The sequence below is a fragment of the Balaenoptera ricei genome, chromosome 20, assembly GCF_028023285.1.
Source record: "Balaenoptera ricei isolate mBalRic1 chromosome 20, mBalRic1.hap2, whole genome shotgun sequence".
Taxonomy (NCBI): Eukaryota; Metazoa; Chordata; class Mammalia; order Artiodactyla; family Balaenopteridae; genus Balaenoptera; species Balaenoptera ricei.
In genome coordinates this window covers 47,925,995-47,947,226 of record NC_082658.1, presented here as the reverse complement: position 1 = coordinate 47,947,226, position 21,232 = coordinate 47,925,995, and the positions used below count along the sequence as shown (strand labels likewise).

General features: G+C 46.6%; 1 protein-coding gene across 3 annotated transcripts in view; it reads right to left on the bottom strand.

The window, feature by feature from the left end:
- The window catches only part of SUPT6H (SPT6 homolog, histone chaperone and transcription elongation factor), a 31,577-nt gene that overhangs the window by 4,470 nt on the left and 5,875 nt on the right, over positions 1 to 21,232 (bottom strand). For 2 of the 3 annotated variants that reach the window (XM_059906703.1, XM_059906705.1), the window contains exons 2-31: positions 17,883 to 18,024; positions 16,951 to 17,109; positions 16,777 to 16,853; positions 16,257 to 16,449; positions 15,933 to 16,017; positions 15,025 to 15,298; positions 14,432 to 14,533; positions 14,071 to 14,187; positions 13,631 to 13,720; positions 13,290 to 13,432; positions 12,473 to 12,621; positions 12,225 to 12,323; positions 11,631 to 11,760; positions 11,394 to 11,544; positions 11,067 to 11,221; positions 10,671 to 10,866; positions 10,121 to 10,260; positions 9,891 to 10,008; positions 9,015 to 9,091; positions 8,620 to 8,755; positions 8,190 to 8,327; positions 7,944 to 8,111; positions 6,836 to 6,963; positions 5,500 to 5,707; positions 4,823 to 4,970; positions 4,247 to 4,389; positions 3,182 to 3,322; positions 1,433 to 1,628; positions 794 to 1,032; positions 125 to 238 (exon numbers count right to left, since the gene is read on the bottom strand). In XM_059906703.1, coding sequence (XP_059762686.1) covers positions 125 to 238; positions 794 to 1,032; positions 1,433 to 1,628; positions 3,182 to 3,322; positions 4,247 to 4,389; positions 4,823 to 4,970; positions 5,500 to 5,707; positions 6,836 to 6,963; positions 7,944 to 8,111; positions 8,190 to 8,327; positions 8,620 to 8,755; positions 9,015 to 9,091; positions 9,891 to 10,008; positions 10,121 to 10,260; positions 10,671 to 10,866; positions 11,067 to 11,221; positions 11,394 to 11,544; positions 11,631 to 11,760; positions 12,225 to 12,323; positions 12,473 to 12,621; positions 13,290 to 13,432; positions 13,631 to 13,720; positions 14,071 to 14,187; positions 14,432 to 14,533; positions 15,025 to 15,298; positions 15,933 to 16,017; positions 16,257 to 16,449; positions 16,777 to 16,853; positions 16,951 to 17,109; positions 17,883 to 17,991 — 4,323 coding nt within the window. In that variant the 5' untranslated portion in view covers positions 17,992 to 18,024. Of the gene's footprint in view, positions 1 to 124; positions 239 to 793; positions 1,033 to 1,432; positions 1,629 to 3,181; positions 3,323 to 4,246; positions 4,390 to 4,822; positions 4,971 to 5,499; positions 5,708 to 6,835; positions 6,964 to 7,943; positions 8,112 to 8,189; positions 8,328 to 8,619; positions 8,756 to 9,014; positions 9,092 to 9,890; positions 10,009 to 10,120; positions 10,261 to 10,670; positions 10,867 to 11,066; positions 11,222 to 11,393; positions 11,545 to 11,630; positions 11,761 to 12,224; positions 12,324 to 12,472; positions 12,622 to 13,289; positions 13,433 to 13,630; positions 13,721 to 14,070; positions 14,188 to 14,431; positions 14,534 to 15,024; positions 15,299 to 15,932; positions 16,018 to 16,256; positions 16,450 to 16,776; positions 16,854 to 16,950; positions 17,110 to 17,882; positions 18,025 to 19,816; positions 19,908 to 21,232 lie in introns of all 3 variants that reach the window. The other variant, XM_059906704.1, reaches the window with a different exon arrangement.

Genomic DNA, 21,232 nt, shown 5'->3' with positions numbered 1-21,232 from the left:
CACAGTGTCTGGCTCACACGTGACGCACACCTCCTGCACCAGCTCAGCATCCCCGACACTGAAGGGAAACCATACATCCGTAAGCGACTGGGAGGTGTCATCCCTTGCAGGGCCCTGGGCTCACCTTACGGTCCCCACCACTGCAGTCCTGATAATACTTGTGGTTCAGAAGGTCCCGGGCAAAGGATGCCATAGGCTGAACATAGCGGGCAACAATCTCATCCAAGTCTTCAAATTCCTGTGGGAAGAAAAAGGCCCCGACTGTCATATCCAGAGCTGAGAGTCAGCCTTTCATCAAATCCACCTGGAAGAGAACCCACTGGAGGGGAGGAACTCCCCAGCCCTGCTGCAGCCTCACTCTGCTGCAAAGTCCCCTCAATTTATCCATCTGTTTGAGTCATGCCCAGATTTATTAGCTTATAAGGCACAAAATCCTTTTTTTCATAACTTTAGTTCTCCCTTAGTGCTTGGGAACAATAGGGGGCTTCATAAAATTTCTCTCCACTGAAAACAGGACAAAGAAATTTGGTGTGTGTGTGTTGTGCACGAAGCACTTGCATGTGTATTTTCTCCTCTTCCTCCAGCGGTTCTCTAGTCTATTTTAAAATTTGGAGGACAGGGAAAGAAGTGCAAAATATACAAAACTGGTATCAAATTACTCATTTCATAACCAACCTCCTGTTTTGTTGCTCTGTGTAGCTAAAATACAATGCATACCAGTAACTAAGGTGAAAGTGGTTTGTTTCTGGAAGCAGGAGTGGGGATACTAGTGCAGGCAGGGGCTGCCTCTCACCTCACTGTTGATCCACAGGGTGGCTCCCAGGCTGAAGGCATTTTCCTTGCCCTCTTCCCGCACATCCACGTGCTGGTATATGCCGTCACTGACCTTCCAGGTCACTGTCAGGTGATTTTCACCCTTGCTGCTCGGTCGGATGATCACGTCACCCTGGTCCATGGTCTCCATCATTTTTTCTGCTTGCTTAAAATTTATATTATGGAAGGACGGGTGTGCAATCACTCGCTTGATATATGCTGAAGAGAGCAGGAAAGAAGTATAGATCAGGTGATGGGACTGGGAGCCAACAGCAATGGGACAGGCCATGGCTTAATTTCTGACCCACTACTGAATTCTGAGACTCTTTCACCCTCTCTGGGCCTGGATTCTCTGATATGAAGGATATGTTAACCTGGGCCCCTGGGTGCTGAGAGAATGAAGCTTTAAGAGTCACACTGCATTAGCAAAGAAAATGTGACCCAAGAAGACCCCAGCTTCCAGCCCTGCCAATGGCTCCCTTTCATGATGCCTCCGGGTCTCAGCACCTCAGAGCTGAGCACTCACTGCCACTGGGAAGCTGAGCAGTCAGCAGTGCATCCTGCAGAGGGAGAGCTGCCAGGACTTGGGGTGCACAGGCGTGGTCATGGGCACACTCACTGGTCCGCTGCTGCTTCCGTTTCATGTCCTCCTCCTGCTTGTGGTCTGCTGCTTCCGCGTCAAAGTCATAGTAGGTGTCCTTGGGCAGTTTCCACTCGTTGTTCCTGTCCATGAGGTCTGAGGTGCGGCAGGTCAGGTCTGCACTAAACTTCTCGATGTCAATCTTCATGATGCGGCAGTGAACAGTCATTCCCACCTAGATCCACAGAACATTTGAGCTGGAAGGGACAAAGATGGTCTAGCCCGATGCCCTATTTTACATGTGAGAAAAGCAAAGTCCAGGCAGAAAGGTGGAGTGACTGCCCAAAGCCAGCCAGCTACTGAGTGGCAGATTAGTAGGAGTTCAGGGTTGAGTCTCGTCTGCAGACTACAGTCTGTGCCCTGTACTGATGCCTCCCACTCTAGGCAGAAAAACCAACTGGAGCCTCCTGGGACATCTTCTGTCACTGTAATAGTCCCTTTTCTCATAAAGCTGCCTAATTATTGCTGCTAGGATGTGATCCAAGTCTGGCTGCCGTTTTTGGAGGGAAAGCAAAGTAGTAGCTATTTTCTGTACTTTACCCCTGATTTGAGCCCTTCTGTCTAAGAGGGACAAAGCCTAGTCATCTGCATGGCTCTCCTTCTGAAAATCTCCCTAGCTTCATTTACAGGCATACCTTGGAGATATTCCAGGCTCAGTTCCAGACCACCGCAATAAAGCAGATATCACAATAAAGTCAGTCACAAGAATTTTTTAGTTTCCCGGTACATATAAAAGTTATGTTTACACTACAGTCTACTAAGGGTGCAACACTATTATGTTTTAAAATATGTGTACATACCTTTGTTAAAAATTACTTTATTGCTTAAAAATGTTAACCATCACCTGAGCCTTTAGCGAGTCCTAATCTTTTTGCAAGACTAACATCAAAGACTACTGATCACAGATCACCCTAACAAATATAATGAAAAAGTTTGAAATACTGTGAGAATTACCACACGTAAATGTGACACAGAGACACGAAGTGATCAAATGCTGTTGGGAAAATGGTACTGATAGACTTGCTCGATGCAGGGTTACTACCAACCTTAAATTTGTAAAAACAAACAAACAAATAAACAAACAGTATCTACAAAGGTCAATAAAATCAGGTATGCCTGTATTCGGAATGTCTTTCCCCAGCCTTCCTAAGTCCATAGCTCAGGGGTTCACAACACTTAGAACCAGAGAATTTGGCAGATCTGGTACCAGCTGTATCACTAACAAACCAGCTGATCCTGGAGAAGGCACTCAAATTTCTCTGAAAAAAGAAGGTAGTATTTCCTTCCCCATCAGGCTGTGAGATTTGAGTCAACATATGTAAATGTCAAGGGCTGGTATCTAGTGTGTGCATAATAAATGGCAGCTCTGACAAGAGCATACTAGAACAGAAAGGGAGCTTAGCCTTTCTGCTTCACAGCATGTAATGCTGGGCCCTGCTTCCTGCCCGCTGGACTAAACCGCAGCTTCCCACACAGGAAGAGAGAGCCGTCTCTCAAAGGGCTGGCAATTTGATGAAATTTCACAAAGGCAGTGCACAAAAGCTGCTCCTCATTCAGACAGACGGTTCTTGCCCTGACTTCACTCAACTGGTTATAAATCCTCCTGAAATGCTCCCCACCAGGAGCCACTGGGAACAGAGCCTAACTCCTGGTGGGGACAGCCCAAAGCCAGCCTGATTTGGGCAGCTGAAAACTACACCAGGGGCCTTACCCCAGTCATTCACCTACCTTCACTCGTTCCTCCGGCCGCTTTACCACTTTGTCACTGAGGAATTTGGTGGGGATGAAGCCAGTGACACCATTGTCTAGCCTTGTTTTGACACCGATGGCCTGGCCTGGGCATGAACCACTGTCAAAGTGGTTCCAGACCTAAAGAGGGCATCAGAAGAGGAGCTTGATCATTAAGATTCTGGAGATCACACATTCAGAAAAGAGCTGCCAGGAGTGCTGTAATTCATTTTACCATTGACACTGACATCTGGCATCATGATGTGAGAACACAATGACTTAGCCACCCAGCAACACAGAATTTGAATATTCCCGAAGTTCCTTGACTCATAACTCATGTTTGGCACCACTGGCCATCAGACCAATCTTTTATGTTAATCTAATTTATATGTCCCTCCAACTACAACTGAAGCCCCTCCCTCCCGTTCTGTTCTGACCTAGTGGGCATAAGAAATATCTCTGTCAGTCTCCTCAGAACAACTCATTTCAGTGAACCAGGCACACCTTGGCTCTTTTATAACCTGGACAAATCTCACCAGCTTCTTTTATTGGGTAAAGTTAAGAAATTGTCTATTTTACAGTCTGCCTAAATAACATTTGAGGATCCAGAAAAAGCTTTCAGGATGGCTTTTATGAGTTCTAACCATGAGAAAAGCAGATGATGTCTAGAAGAATGTGGGAAAAATTAAGACGTGTGTGGAGAATGAAAAAATTGAAGGGAGCCTTACAGATACCTTCTAACTAGCATAGGGACACCGTGCCTACACTGTATGTGAGAAATGCATATATCCTCTTGTCTCTACTCTGGTTGAGCTACATCCTCAGAGAATGGGAAACAAGGATTAAGGGTTGAGCGAGAACAGAAAAAACCACATAGATCACTTCCGACTAGCATACAGAGGGACTTCATGTTAGGCCTATATGCATTCCAGCCCTCTTCCTCCTTTGTGTATTCACTTGGTAAAGTGTCATCTAAACTATCCCCATTCTTGGTTCCTTTCTAGGGCACTGAGACCATTCAATAAAGGAAATTCAGTGTTACCATGGTAACACTGCAGCATGTACCTCGCTTAGTTCAGGGAAATTGTCCTGTTGACAGAAGGGGCACTGCCATAGCCCTGTCTCATCGTTGCGGATTGCCTGGTCATAGCTCTCACCCTGTGGACGCCTGTGGGCGATGCCAGTGACGTTGCAGATAATGAGCTTTCCTGGAGGAAGGGGAGAGGAGGAGAGGGAAGGGAAGAAGAGAACAGGAAGCAGGCTAAGAGAACTGGAGAGGTAACTCCTTCCCACCAGCCGTTTAGTGACAGAACTTCTGTCCTAGAGCATCTCCACTGATTTCCTTCACATCCTCAAAAAGGGAGATCTTCCTCTCATTTGATGACAGGAAAATGAGGCCATAAGACTGACCCCATGAAGACCCCACAGCAGCAGGTTAAAAGCATAATCTGACCTTGAACTCAGCTTTGACTTCCAGCTCAGGGCTCTATAATCTTCTTAAAAGTTTCCCTGGTCTTTCCCACCTATAGTACAAACTGTACTGTACAGTTCAAACTCTTGCTTGGTTTGAATGTGTACAGTAAACCCATCCCCTCACCCCTACATATCCTCCTCCAACTAAAACACAGACACAGAATTTACCAATGTAGAAGGTCTCTGGTGTTTCTTTGGTTAACATATTGAAGATTTCCTCTGTGTTGGGAGAGCGATAGGCTGTCCGGAGGTCCTTATACCGACAGCTCAGCTCCGCTCGGATGTCATACAGAGTGATGTGTTTGTCACCATAGCCCTGGGGAAGAAGCCCCCGTCAAGAAGAGCCTTGCAACTGCTCCCCAACTGAGCCATCAGGGGTTTCGATGAAAGAAGTAAGCCAGTTGGCTCCTGTCAGGGTTTCTCTTCTTTCCCCCCAACATTTACTAAAGGACTAAAGGAGGTTTTCAAACTTTTTCTTAGCCATGGAACACTGTTCTGATAAAAATGCCTCACGGAACCCCAATGTGTAAAACAGACAAATGCAAAGCCGCACCACTGGAGAGGAGGAAAGAGGGCCTAGAAGGAAACCCTGCTACTCACCCCCTCCCAGCTCCCTCACAATGTGCCCCCAACAATGACTATAGCAGTCTCTGAGACGTCCTTAGCTCCTTAATAAGCAGACCGAAAACATCCTTGAGAAACCCAGTACAGCACAGGGAGAGAGAAGGATCAGGTCTCCTACACTAACAGTATTAGGGCTTCTCTGAGGACTTGCTGCCTGAGTCTCCTCTCAACTAGGCCACTTGGGATGGTTTCTGTGCCAGGCCTTCTACACTGTCACCCACCTGCCTCTCCAGTTCTTCTGCAAAGGCATCCAAGTCCAGGTCCTTGAGTCGCTCTGGGTTTTCCAAGATCTCTTCAAGGGCCCCTGCAGGGTTGGCATCCTCGGCTGATTCATCATATTCCAGAGCATCCACTGCCATCTTCCTGGCCCACTCATAGGTCTCAGGGTGAACTCGGGAACCATCAAGGACTTCAATATATGAGTCAGTGCTGAAGGAAAGGCAGAAAAGGGGCAGGATATATAACGAGAAGCTTCTAGTAACAACCCAGACGTCCACCAATGGGGAACTGGTTAAATAAATTAGGGTACCTCCATACAATGGAATACTATACAGCCATTAAAAAGAATGAGGTAGATCTATGTGTGCTGACATGGAAAGATGGCCACAATATATTGATACGTGAAAAATGCACTGCAAAACACTATGAACCGTATGATCCCATTTTTGTAGCAAATGGGTAGTTAGTAAATGCATAGCAAAAATAAAATTTAGAAAAGTTGTAGTATACATCCACCACTTGTTATGGTAATTATCTCTGGGGGGTGGGATTATGGGGGACTTCCACTTTCTGCATAATATTTCTATATGTTGAATTTTATATCATGAACTTATATAAGTCTTATAATAAGATAAAACAAGAAGGGGGAAGAAGACCTTTGAGAATTTGCTGACAGCTACTTTCCCCCATAAAGCCTTCCCAGGCTGGTCTTGCCCGTGCACTCACATGGACCTATGTTATTCGTGGAGTGTTACAGCAAAGCTGGGTGGAAAATGAAGTTTTAGAACTTGAAGCCTATTTCCCCACTGATTTCCATTACTGAATGAGGAGCTATGTGCCCGTGGAAAAGATCCTCCAAAGACTGAGTTGATAACTTCTGGAGAGGAAGAGGTCAATAGTGAAGTCCAAAGTCCAAGTGAATAGAACTTTCTCTCAATAACATCATCTCAAAACATACCAAATCTCTCTCCCCCTTCCTATGCCTCAGACCCCCACACTGCTTCTCCACTGCCCTTTCTATTCCCACCCTTATCTAGCCACAACAAACTATTAACAACAGAACAAGTTTGTGTTTACTGAACCAAGTCTTATGTTTTCTGTCCTTAATTTATAAACTAAGTTGGTTCTTTTTATGTTTCTCTCACAAAAAAGCTTCACATAATTGAACTGATCTTTTCCATAGGTCAGAGGCTCTTGACTAAATAAAGGTTCCTCACCTTTGCTTTAAAACATTTCCTAATTTAAACAGCTTGTGGCCCTTTGACAGCCCTAATCCCTGAATCCCCAAAGCAAAGCCCAAGAGAATTCCTCTTGGCCCACCCAGGCAGAGGGCATCACCTGTCCCCCAGGGAGGCCGTGTCGATCTTGAGGAAGCCAGCGCAATTCATGAAGACTTTGGGACCCATGTGGCACATGGTGACCAGCTGGGTCCGGCTCTCGAGCCTGGTGTTGTTCTGTTTCAGGATCTAGAAGAGAGGACTGGAGTAAGCTGGAGTAGTAGGCAGGCCCCACCTCCCAGCCTGCTTTCAGGTCTCTGGGAAACCCTCCATGATGGGAATTTTGCCGCCACACCCCGATATCTAACTGAGCACTACACCATACTAACTGCTACTAAAAAAATTATGTTAAAGAACTACACTATGCCAAGCAAAGATAATACATACCTAATGTATTGCTTCAAAGTTAATAATACAGTCAAGTAGCCACCCCATATTAAGAAAAAAAAACATTACAAATACTCTTGAAGATCACTACATACCCTCCTCTGTATTGAAATCCTTGCTTTCCACTGGGGAAAAAAACCTCACTATCCTGCGCTTCCCTGGTGGCACAGTGGTTAAGAATCTGCCTGCCAATGCAGGGGACACGGATTCGAGCCCTGGTTCGGGAAGATCCCACATGCCGTGGAGCAACAAAGACCATGCACCACAACTACTGAGCCTGCGCTCTAGAGCCCGCGTGCCACAACTACTGAACCCGCGTGCCTAGAACCCGAGCTCTGGAACAAGAGAAGCCACCGCAATGAGAAGCCCGCGCACCACAACGAAGAGTAGCCCCTGCTCGCCACAACTAAAGAAAGCCTGCGTGAAGCAACAATGACCCAATGCAGCCAAAAATAAATAAATATATATATATAAAAAACAAAAAAACAAAAAAACCCACTATCCTGAGGTCTGTGTCTAGTACACTCTCGCTTTCCTCCATCTCTTTTAAATCATGGCTCAGGCTATCTTTTCCAGAAGCCACCACTGTACAGTAGTGAAGACCATGACTGTGGCCACCTGGTCTGAAGTCTGACTCTTGACTCTCACTAGCTGGATGACTCTAGGCAAGAGGTAAAGTGCCTTTACCTCTCTGACCTTGGTCTGCCTGTCAAAGCATATTGGCAAAGTAAAGGTTCAATGAAACAGAAGTTTTCTTTTTTTCTGATTCAACCCAATCCTACCTTTAGGAGATGGGTCCCTTTTCGAGGTCCCAGGCCACAGACATACTGAATTAAGGCCTGGCTGTAGGGGTGGGCAATGGCACGGTTGACATCAACTCCAACCTCATTGACTCGGTTGATAAATTCACAGTACAAGGCGTTGAGCAGTTCTTCTTTCACCACATGCTCCTGTCGACACACAGCAGGCAGGAATAAGGTGATTGTGCCACTCTGTCCACCTGGGTCTATCTGTCAAATCCTACTCACCTGCAAGGGGTGAAACTTGAGGCACAGGATGTCTTCATCAGAGCTGCAAACCTGGGCAAATTCAATCAGAGGGTCCTGGATACGCCGGGCCAGGGAGACTGCCTGTCTCAGCACAGGAGGGTAATCCCGGAACTCTGCCTAGAGTCAAACGAGGGTCAGCAGGGCCATAAAGTCTCCTCAGCTCTAACAGCAAGAGGAAATCCAAACCACCTGGCTTTTTAAGTCAATTTCTCTTCTCTAGGACCATTTTTCCTGGGACCAATTTAATCTCTGGGGCTCCCAATCTGAACCATGACTGGCACAATGGAGATCCTCTGCATAGGTAAGTGAACAGGTGCAATCCTGTGCCCCCATAATCTTTGTTTCCCCAACTCCCTGGGATTGATAGCTCTTGCCTGTGCAGGGCCTAAGGGTGGGGCTCCAGCATTACCTCTGATTTCTTGCTGTTCATATAGAGAATGGCCAACTCATTGTCAATCAGCTCCACCCCAATAGAGGACAGCTGCTGACCCTGGTCCAGCTCATGCACAATGCGCTTCACATCCTCAATCAACATCTGGGCATCCCTGGAGGAATGAGGGGTGCTGGTCAGGGATACTTCTGGACAGTTTCTCAGGGATGAACAATCTCATGGCTGGGAGTGGGGGAGGAGAGAACTTTGAAGACAAAGAGGTACAATATCCCCAGGGATATCCCCTGGGGATGGGGATATTATCAAGGCTCTACACAGGCGCATGCCTACTCTGTAACAGGGACAGAGCAGATTCAACAATAAAGGATGAGTGACTTTAAGCCAGGCCTGGCCCAATCCCCTGGTACCCCTACCTGTTCTCTCCTGCAACTGTCACCACATGAGGCTTTTTGTTCAGGAGGAATTTCTTTAGAGTTTCAATGTCTTGAGCCTGGAGTGAAAGAAAATTGGAGCTGAATGACTTTGAGGATAGGGAGATTTCAAGCACTTCTCTCTCCCTAAGTAGCTTGAGACCTTACAAGACCACAGAACAATGATGCATCACACGTTGTCAAACTGGAAGACAAAATGAGGGGACTAGGACCTCTAGTTTGAATATTATACTTCTGTTAATATTTCCTAAGATTATTACACTTCTGGCTTATACTTGAGTTGTGCTTAACTAAACACACTTAGGTCTTTTTTAACATAAACCACTGCCTGGCAGTCAAGACTATTCTAATCTCCACTTTAAAATTTTTCTTTCTTTTTTTAAAGAGCTGTTTGTTGAAAGTTATTTTTTAGAATGGAGTTCTGTCAATAAAATTGAAAGATACCTTTATGCTAAAAAAAATCAGAAGCATATACACGAGATGAATTCAAATTTCTCTTTCCCTGGTAGAAACACAAATGCTAAAGCAGGGAAAAGATTGGCTTAATGCCACAGTGGCTTTCAGCTCCTGGAACAAGCTGACCCAGATGCTGGTAAAAACAAAAGAAGTTATGGCAGTTCCAGAAGCACATAAGGCCTAGGAACTGGCTTCAAGCCAGAAGGAAATTCTGCACTAGAACTTGAGTGCCATCTACTGCCTACGGAAGTGAGACTTATCCCAGGACTTAAGACGTCAGGGACCAGGTCAGAGATAATCAGGGTCTTGCACGGGATGTTGCTTAGACCATAAACTCTTATCCCCACTGAATTATAAGATGTGCTCAAGATGTACACTTGGTAACCTGTCCTAGTCACTTGCCTTCTTCTCCCGTTCTTCCTCTCTCCATGCAGTTCGCCGTTTGGTAAAATGAGGCAGCCGGAGGAAGTCTGTCACTTCTCCTTCACCGTTGACCAAGGAGCAGAACACAGGGTGATCTCTGCCAGCCCAACAAAAAAAGAACCGTGTGATAATCAGCAATACGAGGACATGAGTAAGAGAAGAACAAGACTAGGGAGACAGATAAGGGGTGATGCCAGACAGGAAGTTACCTGGCAGAGGAGAAAGCAATGCCTAGGACTCGGATGCCCTTCCCTTGGTTCTCATCCATAAAGTCGTCATCTTCCTCTACCTGTTGATCCGGCCGGTAGGGTGCCACCCTCAACCAGTTGTAGAGCTTCCGACTACAGGCCTGGGGAGGAGGCACACCAGTCACTATGGCCAGCAGGCTCGCCAAGTATGTTAAGGAAACAGATGCAGGCACACATTTGCAAAGGTCATATTTATATGCATGCACACTCCTAGCCCTCGGCACGCTTACAACCTGAAGGCGTACTTTGCTTTTAGAAATAGGAGAGTACACAGAGGCCAGTTGTATAAACAAAGAATATGTGTATGCGGTGGGGGAGGGAGGGAAGAGGCTCTTCAAGTGGGGAGGTCTTGGAGTGACCCATGACCTTGTTTGCACTCCCTCTCAGGTTATGCTACGCCTGCCCCCAGTGTTTCCCCATTAGCTACAGGACAGCTATTAAGGGGTGCCTTCACTCTCAGCTCTAGCTTGGGGAAATCGTATGACTAAAGATCACGAGTTCCTGTCCTCACCTTTATGACATATTCTTTGGCTTCGGCCAGCAGCTTGTTCTTGAGCTCTTTGGCCATCTGCACGTACAGGAACTGCTGCAAAGCTCGCTCGATGGCCATGGTGCGCTGCCGATTCCACTCCTGCACCTGGTGGCTGAACTCATCTCGGTAGTAAAATTGTTTGATTTCTTCAAAATACGTCTGGTCATTGCCATAGCTGAGGAGAGACAACACTGTGCTGTCAGGGACAGAGAAAAGGTGATGCCCAAATGCCCTTGAACACTGGGAGTGACTAAGCCAGGGACGGCGGCTTGCTCAGTTCTGAAAGTGTGGTTCACATTCCTGAGGGACCCCTCCTTCCAACAGACTACTGACCAAGCCTTCCCCAAAGAGCCCCCAGCCCAGAGCTTTGCTTACCCTTCCACCCCCTTCATATCTATGCTGATGTCAATGGTGAGCAGCCCTTCATCTTCAGCCAGGCATATCTTGAGGAACTGGTCATCTCTCAGTTCCTTAACAGGCTTGTTCTTTAAGTACTTGAAGGAGTAAGAGTAGTGGGCTTCATCCACATCCTGTACACAAGAGGGAATCATCAGTCAACAGACAGACTGGGCTTGACCCTGGGAAAAAAGACCGACTCTCTGCTCTCAGGCAGACAGCTCAGCTAAGCGAGAAGGCAAGAAACTCAGTTCAATCAAACAGAGCTGGACCACATGCTAGATCAAAGCCCCTCAACTGGCTTACCTTTCTACCTTTCTTGGTGGGGGTTATATTGAGCTTGGCTCTCTCCTGGAAAGTTTGCCTCAGCACCTGCCGGACAAGGGGCTCTCGGGCAATCTGCAGGGCTACCATGTAGCGGGCACCTTCCAGCACAGCTTCTGGTGTAGGGAACTGGCTGTAGGGAAAATGGAGGAGCTGCAGGATGAGGACATCTTTGCCCTCAGGTCCCTCCTCCTGCCAGCCACCTACTGCAATGCCTACCTGCAAACATAATCCTTGGCCAGCTCCAAGGGCTCTGCAGGAAACTGCTCTGTCTCGTGCCTCTGGTAACTGTCCCGGAGGTTTTCCCCAAATTGCTCAGGAGTAAGTCCAAACTTTTTGGCTAAGCCATCTAAAGCAAACCAGAAGGGTGAAAGGTGAGCCAACAGCTGGGCCCAGTAACCTCTTGGCTTTCAGTCTAGAGCAGCAATTCTGGGCATTAGACTTTAAAGGGATCACAAATGAGCAGGAGCAGGATGTCTTACAGCGAACAGTGAAAACGCTGACTTTAAATACCTAACAGGCTGTCACAAAGCAGAAAAAATAGAAATTTCCTATGTGACTACTGGAGTCAGAACTAAGGTGGAAGTTACCGTTTAGTAAAAGAACTTCCCAAAGATAAGATGAACTCCCTCTCTCTGATCGTGTGTTTCCCACTCCTTCAGGAATTATGGGAGAGGCTGGACCATTCTTGTGGCGTGGGTGTGGTTCATGGGAGCAAGTGTTAGAAGTGGATTGGTGACTCACTCAGATGTCCTTTAGGTCCTCTTCCTACCTACCAGTGACTACTGGGGAACGTCTACAGCTAGTTTTTACCTAGCCCAGCGCTCTGGCAGATAGTGTACATATCTCGGCGGGAAGCCTGCTTGAGCTCTGGCCCTCTCTGCTCCTCATCTTCTGCCTCTTCCCCATCACCTGGGAAGAAAACATGAGTTGGTCCTCTGGTTTCCAATCACTCCCAAGGATCTGACACATGTAGAGAAGTCCCGAAGTGTAATCGGCCAAGGGGATCCTTGGAAAGGCCACGGCCACCAAGCCTCTAGGTTTTCTTTTCCAACACTCACCTTCCTCATCTCCCTCTTCCCTTACACGCTTTAGCTTCTTGCGGCTGGCCTTGGCGGCATTCTGCATCTTGGGGATGTCACGACCATAATAAAGCAGGAAATGATTGTAGACATCTTTCAGTTCATCCATTGATTGTACATCCTTGAGCCTGGAGGGAAGGGACATAAGACCTCAATTGTCATGGAGGAAGGGTATACCCCAGTTTTGCTACAAGAGATCCAATTCCCATGAGGCAAGATCCCAACTAGGATGAGTACCTATATTCTCCAATTATTAAAGACATGCAATGGCCCCAGACCATGACTTAATTGCAATCAAGGTATCTTAAAGGAGGAATATGTCAAACAAGTGGTGGCTGGTGGTTGTTAGAAATGGCAACAAAAAGGGAGAGGCAGACGTGGCAGCATGTCTCCAGTTCAGAGTCCCTGAGACAGTCCTTGTCCTTCTTTCCCAGGTTCATGCCGCTGGCCACTAAAACCATCTGCTCCCCTCCCACACCCCTCTCTGATTCCAGGCTCACCAAGCTACTTTCTGGTTGTAGTTTGGTTTCCCATGTAGCTTTTCACACAGGGAACATATAAATAAGCAAACATGACTATCTGATCTTCTTAACCTTTTATACCAAGATGGATAAGTAACAGGAATTTCCCTGTCAGAAAGATCACTTCTGACGTGTTGATAAGTTGGGTTTCTAAGGAACGGGTCCCGTGCTGAGAATTTTGCAAGGTTATGCTATTCTGGGGTGGGGGTGGAGGGGCGGGGGCCTGCCTTTGGTGTGAGGGCTCCCTGTAATGGAATAAACCCTGCATATGCTACCTCTCCATGTCGGTGGTGTCCAGAGCCCGGATGCCATCAGCAAGGGGCTTGTCAGGGTCAGCAGAGATTTGCTCGTACTGATAAGCCTGCATCTTCTCAAACAGCCGTGTTAGGTTCTCCTTACGGATCCTCAGCTGGGTCCACTAGGACAAGACAAAGCAGGAGTAAGGGATGGTATTCAGCCTTGGACACCCAAGGCCATGCTGTTCCTTACCAGGAGACCCTGGGGGAAGCCTGACAGGGTCTGGGCTGCCACCTGATATGTACAGAACTTGGGTTGCAGTAGTGGTGGTACCCAGTCCAGCCCTCAACCCCTTGAGGGGCATGGATCCCTATATTACCTTTTCATCCCACTGCCACACCCTCCACAAGTCATTGATATGCAACTCAGGCTCCACATACTCCTTCCGGTAGAAAGCAATGAAAGGCACCTAGAGGGGCAAGGAGGTGGCAGTCAGCCAGAGAGGAAAGATCTGCAAGGACCCCCCTTTGTTAGAGGAATAAACAGCTCCAGGAAATTCAACAGTAGGAAGCTTGGCCTCCCTCACAGGCCCATCCAGGACACATGCTCTCCCCCACCGCCCCCAACAGGGGAAGACAATGCTGCATATGGGGTAGCACTCTTCTCTTGATCACTAGAGTCTATGGTCCTCACGCTTCTTGAGTCAAGGGACCACTGCTGTGGACAGAAGGGGGGTCCCCACCTGACTTAGGTAGCCACCTTTTCCATCACCCCCAGTTGAAGTTCTAACCAGTGGGCCACTAGAGCTTGAGGTGCTACCTCAAAATGCTGATTTCGCATGAAGCCCAGGGCCTCTTTAATCTTCTGAATTGTGCTGGGCCCTTTTCGACTGAAGCTGCTGGTTGGCTGCCCTCGGTCTAGGTAATCACAGCTTTCCTACAGTCAGAAGAAAAAAGAAACAGCAATGACACCATTACTTGCTCTGTCTTACCACACACAAAACTGCTTGTCACAGGATGACCTTCTCAGATTAAATCTAGAAAAATCTCCCTCACATACCCGCACACACATGCTGTTCTATACTAGGCCCACAGACGTCTGGGGCAGGGGAGAAGCAGCTCCTCATTCTAATGAAGTAGCTTCTGGTTCATGTCAAAATATAGCATCTTTTTTTGGGTACCTGCAGAGAAATGGTTGGTGTGGCAAAGGCATTCCTGTAGATCCAGTCAGCCTCTTCTTCCAGTTCATCATCTTCAGCCCCCTTGACGGAGATGGAACGGAGCTGCAGGGGATAAGGCATCACCATGAGACTGACTTTATCTTGTATCTCACGTAGCAAAAACATGCACTACTTCTGGACAAAAACGTGTGCTCCAGAGGCACACGTTTCCAGTACCCAGAAGAGTGTTGTCTGGCAAGAAGTAGGCATGTCGTGTATTTGCTCAAGAATGAGTGCCACGTCAGGAACCATAAGCCACCGGAGAGTCTATGTTGAGCTAGACTTCCTGTACGCCTGGTCAGATGGGGTTCAAAGCCGACTTCCTGTATACCATTTTTTGTTTTTTTTTGGCTGCGCTGCCCCAACGAGGGATTGAACCCGCGCCCCCTGCAGTGGAAGCATGGAGTCTTAACCAGTGGACTGCCAGGGAAGTCCCCCTATGTACCATTGTTGTTAGATTGTTGCTAGATTGTTTCTCTGCTATAACTCTTGTACCAAGGAGGCTCAGGGCAGTTGATGACAGTTCAGCAGGACAGACACTGGTACTTCCTTACCTGGAACCTCTCAGGCAGGTCAGTAGCTCGGATTTCATTGTCCTGATCTGTGAGGTGGCTACTTTCTAGCTCACTGGGCTCATACATCTCGAAGATGCTCCTGCGGCTCACACGTTTCTTGGTGGTCTTCTTGGGGCGCACTCGGATCTCGCCCTCAGCCTCATCGTCCTCATACTCATACTCTTCCTCCAGTTCTTCATCATACTCATTATATTTCTCAAATTCGTCATAGTCAAAGTCCACACCAAAAATCTCCTGGGCTTCTTGCAGGGCCCTGTGGGTGAGAGCAAAAGGCAGGTGGCCCAGATTCCGGTGAGAGGAGACAAACGCAGCCCCTGCAGAGATCCTGTACCTACCCCAAGGGGACTAAAAAGGTTAAGAGAAATGTAAACAAAAAAAGCATATTCACTGCGGAGGAAAGGCTTAGTTGGGGGACATTTCTGGGGAAACTATTATTTATTGAGATTAAAAAGCCCATCTTTGGCATGTGCCAGTGACAAGGATCAAACAGCAACAGGGCACATGGGTTCATATCACGCTCAGTTGATCCATCTTCTGCTAAGACATTATAGTATTCCCTCAGAGCAAAAGCTTTCTTCTAACAAAATTATATTTAGAAGACTAATAAATAAACAAATGAACATGGAGCTGCAGGTGGAAGAGAGAGGCTGGATCCTTGCCTGTGTGTGCCTCCACCCTCATCCCACCACGGCCCTTGAATGCTGAGAGAGCTATCAGAGCTTCTAGAAGCAGTCTGACATCACTGCCTGGTAAAGGATATTAGAGGCAGGGAAGCAAAATGGCTGAGAGCTGACTGTTCCATTTTTAGCAGAGGCCTCTGACCTCCTCCTTCCTGCCCGGGTCCACTCAGATGCCCTTATCACCACCTCGCACCAGACCCCACTCACGCATCAGTGTATCCAGGAAGCTTTTTCCGCCACTTAGGTTTTTTCAGTGGTTGTCCATCGTCATCCACAATGAAGTCGTCAATGTCTGGAGAGAGAAGGGAAGGGTTAGTGCCCAGAGGCAGGGGATGAGCCAGGACTGAATGGCTTTAGTTCCTACTGTAGGAGTGGTCGGTGAGGAGAAGAGGAGACAGGCTCCTGAAAAGGAACTTCTTTGTGTCAAATGCTGGGGGCCAGTAGCTGAACAATGGTCTCCCATTCTATTCTTCAGGGTAGGAAATCCCAACACCCCGCCCCAAACTGGCTTCCCTGCCTAATGCCACATACCTGACTCTTCATCATCTTCCTCCTCCTCCTCTGGAGGAGCCATCGGGGCCTCCACGGCCTCCTGCCCTTCTTCCCCTTCCCCATCCTGAAAGATCTCCTCTGCAATAGCTTCTTTTTCATGTTCCTCCTTGCCATATTCCTCTTCGTCATCGTCCTCATCATCTGACATTTTTTTGACACGTCGGTATTTTTGCTAGGGGTGGAAAACCTGCCTTGTCAGGGTCTGAGGGAACTGGCATAAGGATCCCTGCTCTCCAGTCTCTCTTATTTTCCCACCCCAGCTATACTGCCAAAGGAGATGGGAAAGAACACATCAAGTACGTCCCAAGGCCCACGCTTGAAACTCTGACAAGCCTTTAACAGGCACCCAGAACTGGCTCCACAGCCCAGTGACACTGAGCCCCTTTCTCCTCGCTGACATTCCCCAAACTGTTCTGGATGTGCCTCCTCCCCCCAGAGTCACTGAATTTCAAGGGCTTCTTCCTTCACCCCCAAGGACAGAGACAAAAAGGGCACTTACTCCTCTTTTGACTTTGACACCCAAATTCTCCTCAATGAGATCAAAATCATCATCCTCCAAGCGGTCGTCAAAAGATGCTAGAGAAGACAGAGTGTTGCCCATGGTGATGGGGAGGCCCCTTCTCCACTATGACTTCCACCCCAGCCTCACCTGACCTGAGGAGAGGCTACTCACTGCGTTTTCTCTTCTTGTGGCCAACATCATCTTCTGAATCACCAGAGTCACTACCCTCATCCTCCTCCCCTTCATCTTCATCGTCATCGTCATTGATAAAGCCTTTCAGGTTTCCTTGTTCATCCTGATCATCTAGGTTCTCCTCCTCCTCCTCCTCATCTGGAAAACATGCATGTTTGAGGCATGCAGTTTGGGAAATAGGCTGGGGCTGGGGCAGGGCCACCTGCTTAACTGTTATTTCTCATCTGCTCTGAACCTAATGACCTGGATGCCATGTTAACTCTTCTGCCTCATCTAAAGATACAAAAAACATGACCACTGACTTAGAGCAGCTTCTGGAAAGGAATATCTCTTTTCCACATTCACCATCTGTATTTAGGCAAGATGAGCTTCCTAATTACTTTGGCTCGTCAAAATCATTACTAGAGGCTTTACAGCCACCAGTAACCTTTGTTTTCCTCTCAGTTTATAAACTCAGTAGCTATATTCCTTCTTTCATCCATAATGCTTTTCATGAAGCTTGCATTTTCCTTTCTAAAGCCATTTCATGGTTCCACTCTGCTGATGATCCTAATGGTTGGATTTGGACAGAGAACTTGGAAACTGGGTACATAAATACCAACAGTGCTAAGTCTCTAAAAGAGCGAAACATTACCTATGTATTTATTTATTGGTTTACTGTCTGTCCCCTCCCACTAATGTAAACTCTACGATAGCTGGGACTTTATGTTGTATTCCTAGTTCTAGGCACAGTGCCTGGCATACAGCAGACAGATGCTCAGTAAATATTTTCTATGAATGACTGAAAATTCTCAAGCTGGTACCTCATGTGTGATAACTTCTGTGCTCAGCCTGAGCCTCTCATCAGCAAGAATCCAACTATCCAAAGCTTAGCAATACTGGGGAGAAGCTTGAGGCTGGGGCTTCCTCACCGTCATCCTCCTCTTCTACAAATTTCTTGGTGACCCGGGGCACCACCTCGCCTTCATCATTGTACTCTTCCTCTGACTCCTCAGCCTCGCTTTCCACAAAATCAGACATTGCTGCAGCTTCTCACGGCCTGCCTGAAGACGACTAGGGAAGGAAAGGAGTTGGGGATAAAAAATGAGACAGAGGACCTTTAAACATTTCCGCAAAAAGCATTCAGCTAGGTGCCACTGATCTGCCCAATCATTTCGACCTGGGAGGAGAGAGTAAGAATCAGATGGCTCCATCTCTTCCATTATCCATTCCTCTCACAATTGCCCCTCTCATGTGTACCTTTAAAAAAGCAATCATACTGGACTGCTCTGTATATAACATCTTGCTTGTCCAAAGAGTTTTATCGCACTTACCATTTGGGGACAGAAATAGGCAGACGAAGAAATTAGTGTAGGAATAATCATATAGGTAGGGATACGGTGTAGTGAGATTATATGACTCACTCATAAGTTTGGGAAACAATAATTAAATGCCAACTTAATGACAGGAACTTTTATATACATTATCAAAAGGAAAATCCTTTTCCACAGATTAAACAACGTTTCATCTCAGCCCACTTGTGTGAGTAGTGGTTGCGAGCATTTGGGTAGAGAAGGGGCCTCTTCAGAAACATCAGAACCACAACTCTATTGTGACCATTTACCTCCCCAGCAAAACAAAAACCAAAAAACCAAAAATACAAAAAACACTTTGAAAGAGACTTCCATGGCCTACAAATTAAATGCAACATAGTTAAATACAAAAACTGCTGGGCCTAAGAGTAGAGGTCAAATCCTGGCCCCACCATCTACTAGGTATATAAACTTAAGCATATTATTGAATGTGCCTGAATATCAATTTCTTCATCTGGAAAATGGCAACAGCATACCTACCTCGCAGGGTAGTTAAGAATATTACATGACATAGGAGAAAGAACATAGTCTACTATTTCAAAAAATGCTAACTGAGTTTAAATTCGAATCCTGGGCATAATTTTCCTCAGCATTCTGTAATTTTGTACCAACCAATCCCAACTTTGTCTTCTACTTTCCTGCTGTCAGATGCATCCAAAGTCTGGAAATGACTCAGTGGAGAACCACAGTACCATGACATGGAGTTTCCTGGGTTTTAAAACACAGCACTGGGGCTTCCCTGGTGGCGCAGTGGTTGAGAATCTGCCTGCCAATGCAGGGGACACGGTGTTCGAGCCCTGGTCTGGGAAGATCCCACATGCCACGGAGTGACTAGGCCCGTGAGCCACAATTGCTGAGCCTGCGCGTCTGGAGTCTGTGCTCCGCAACAAGAGAGGCTGCGATAATAAGAGGCCCGCACACCACGATGAAGAGTGGCCCCCACTTGCCGCAACTAGAGAAAGCCCTCGCACAGAAACGAAGATCCAAAACAGCCATAAATAAATAAATAAAATTAAAAAAAAAAAACAAAAAAAAACAAAACACAGCACTGGGACTTCCCTGGTGGCACAGTGGTTAAGAATCTGCCTGCCAATGCAGGGGACACGGTTTGAGCCCTGGTCCGGGAAGATTCCACATGCCGCGGAGCAACTAAGCCTGTGCACCACAGCTACCGAGCCTGCGCTCTAGAGCCCATGAGCCACAACTACTGAGCCCATGTGCCAAAACTACTGAAGCCCGCACGCCTAGAGCCCGTGCTCCGCAACAAGAGAAGCCACTGCAATGAGAAGCCCGCGCACCGCAACGAAGAGTAGCCCCCGCTCGCTGCAACTAGAGAAAGCCCGCACGCAGCAACGAAGACCCCACGCAGCCAAAAATATAAAAAACAAAACAAACAAACAAAAAACACAGCACTGATCACACAAATCATAGCATCAAGATTCCATTCTGGAATCCTGAAGCTGGCTGCTGATCAACTCAGCACCACTCCTCACCCTGTCCTGAATTACGGTCCACTGCATAGGTCCATTTTCTCCACTTAGACTATAAGCTTCCGGAAGTCAAAGACGATATCCAATTGAAGGGCTAATAAAAACCATGAAAACATAAACGGCAATATAAGAGGCATTACGTGGTACTTTATTCTGTACCAGATAAGCTGTTTCCCACTAGGTGCTCTATACAAAATAGAAACTACTAAGTATCTGTTAAATAGATTACTTATTGTTTCATGTCTTCCCAGTTAAAGATGGCAGTGGAACTGGAGAGAGAGGAGGGTGGCTAATGGCTACCTCAAGTGGTCTAAGCTCTAGAAGGAGGCTTAAGTTCTGTGGCTCTAATTCTCCTGAAAATTACCCTTACTGATATCAACTGATACCATAACCAATTAAGATTAACTGAGCTCAGGGAAATAAAACTGAAGGTACTGAGTTCTGGTGGAAAGGGAGGGTCAATGCTATGGTCTTATGTTCAATTTTAGGCTGAGGTTTCAGATGCCATTCTTTTCAAACTGTACTGAATGCCTACCAAGTACAAACATTCTGCTAGGAGCTGGGGATTTGAAGAGAAACAGGACTGTATGTTCTCAAGGAGTTGATGTCTAGTAGAGGGCCAAATAAGGACCTTAGAATAATTTTATGTATTTTGACATATTATGTAGAGCAGACACAGGAAGAAAATTGGAAAATGAACAAACCCACAAAACTGAACCAAAACTAATATAGGCCTTTCCTGGGTACTTTAAGCAATTAAAAAAAATGTGCACTGAGGAATATTTGTTGCACACCTACCAAGTTCCAGACACTTAATAAATCACCTATTAACCCCTACAATGTCCTAGGAGTTACAGCACACTTCTCTCTCCATTCAGCAAAGGAGGAAATAGACTCAGAGATGAAGTCACTTGTTCAAGGCAACACAACTGTCAACTGCAAGAGGTGAGATCTGAGTTAAGGTCTGTCTGACTCCACAGAAACAGTTGTTTCTATCACATCAGTAGTTCTCAAAGTGTGGTCCAGGGATCACCCCCTCCTTTCTCTCATGAGTGTACAATGGAGTTTTCCAGAGGTTATACGACATGTAGTATCACAACAGACTGAATGCAGAAGCAGGTAGGAGAATCCAGCATTCCTCTGTTAAGGCAGACATTAAAAGGATTTGCCAAAAACAAAACAAAACAAAAAAACCCAAACCCAAAACCAAAACAAACCCCCCTCCAAAAACCCAAACCCCAAAACAAACCAAAAAAACCCCCAAAACCAAAAAAAACCAAAAACCAAAAAAAACCCCAAACAACGTCACTCTTCTTACTACGTTTTTTGTTTTGAAGATTATACTTGTTTTTCATAAAACGTGTTATTTATGCTAAAATGTAGTGGGCTTACTTTTTTTCTCAGCTTTATTCATGTACA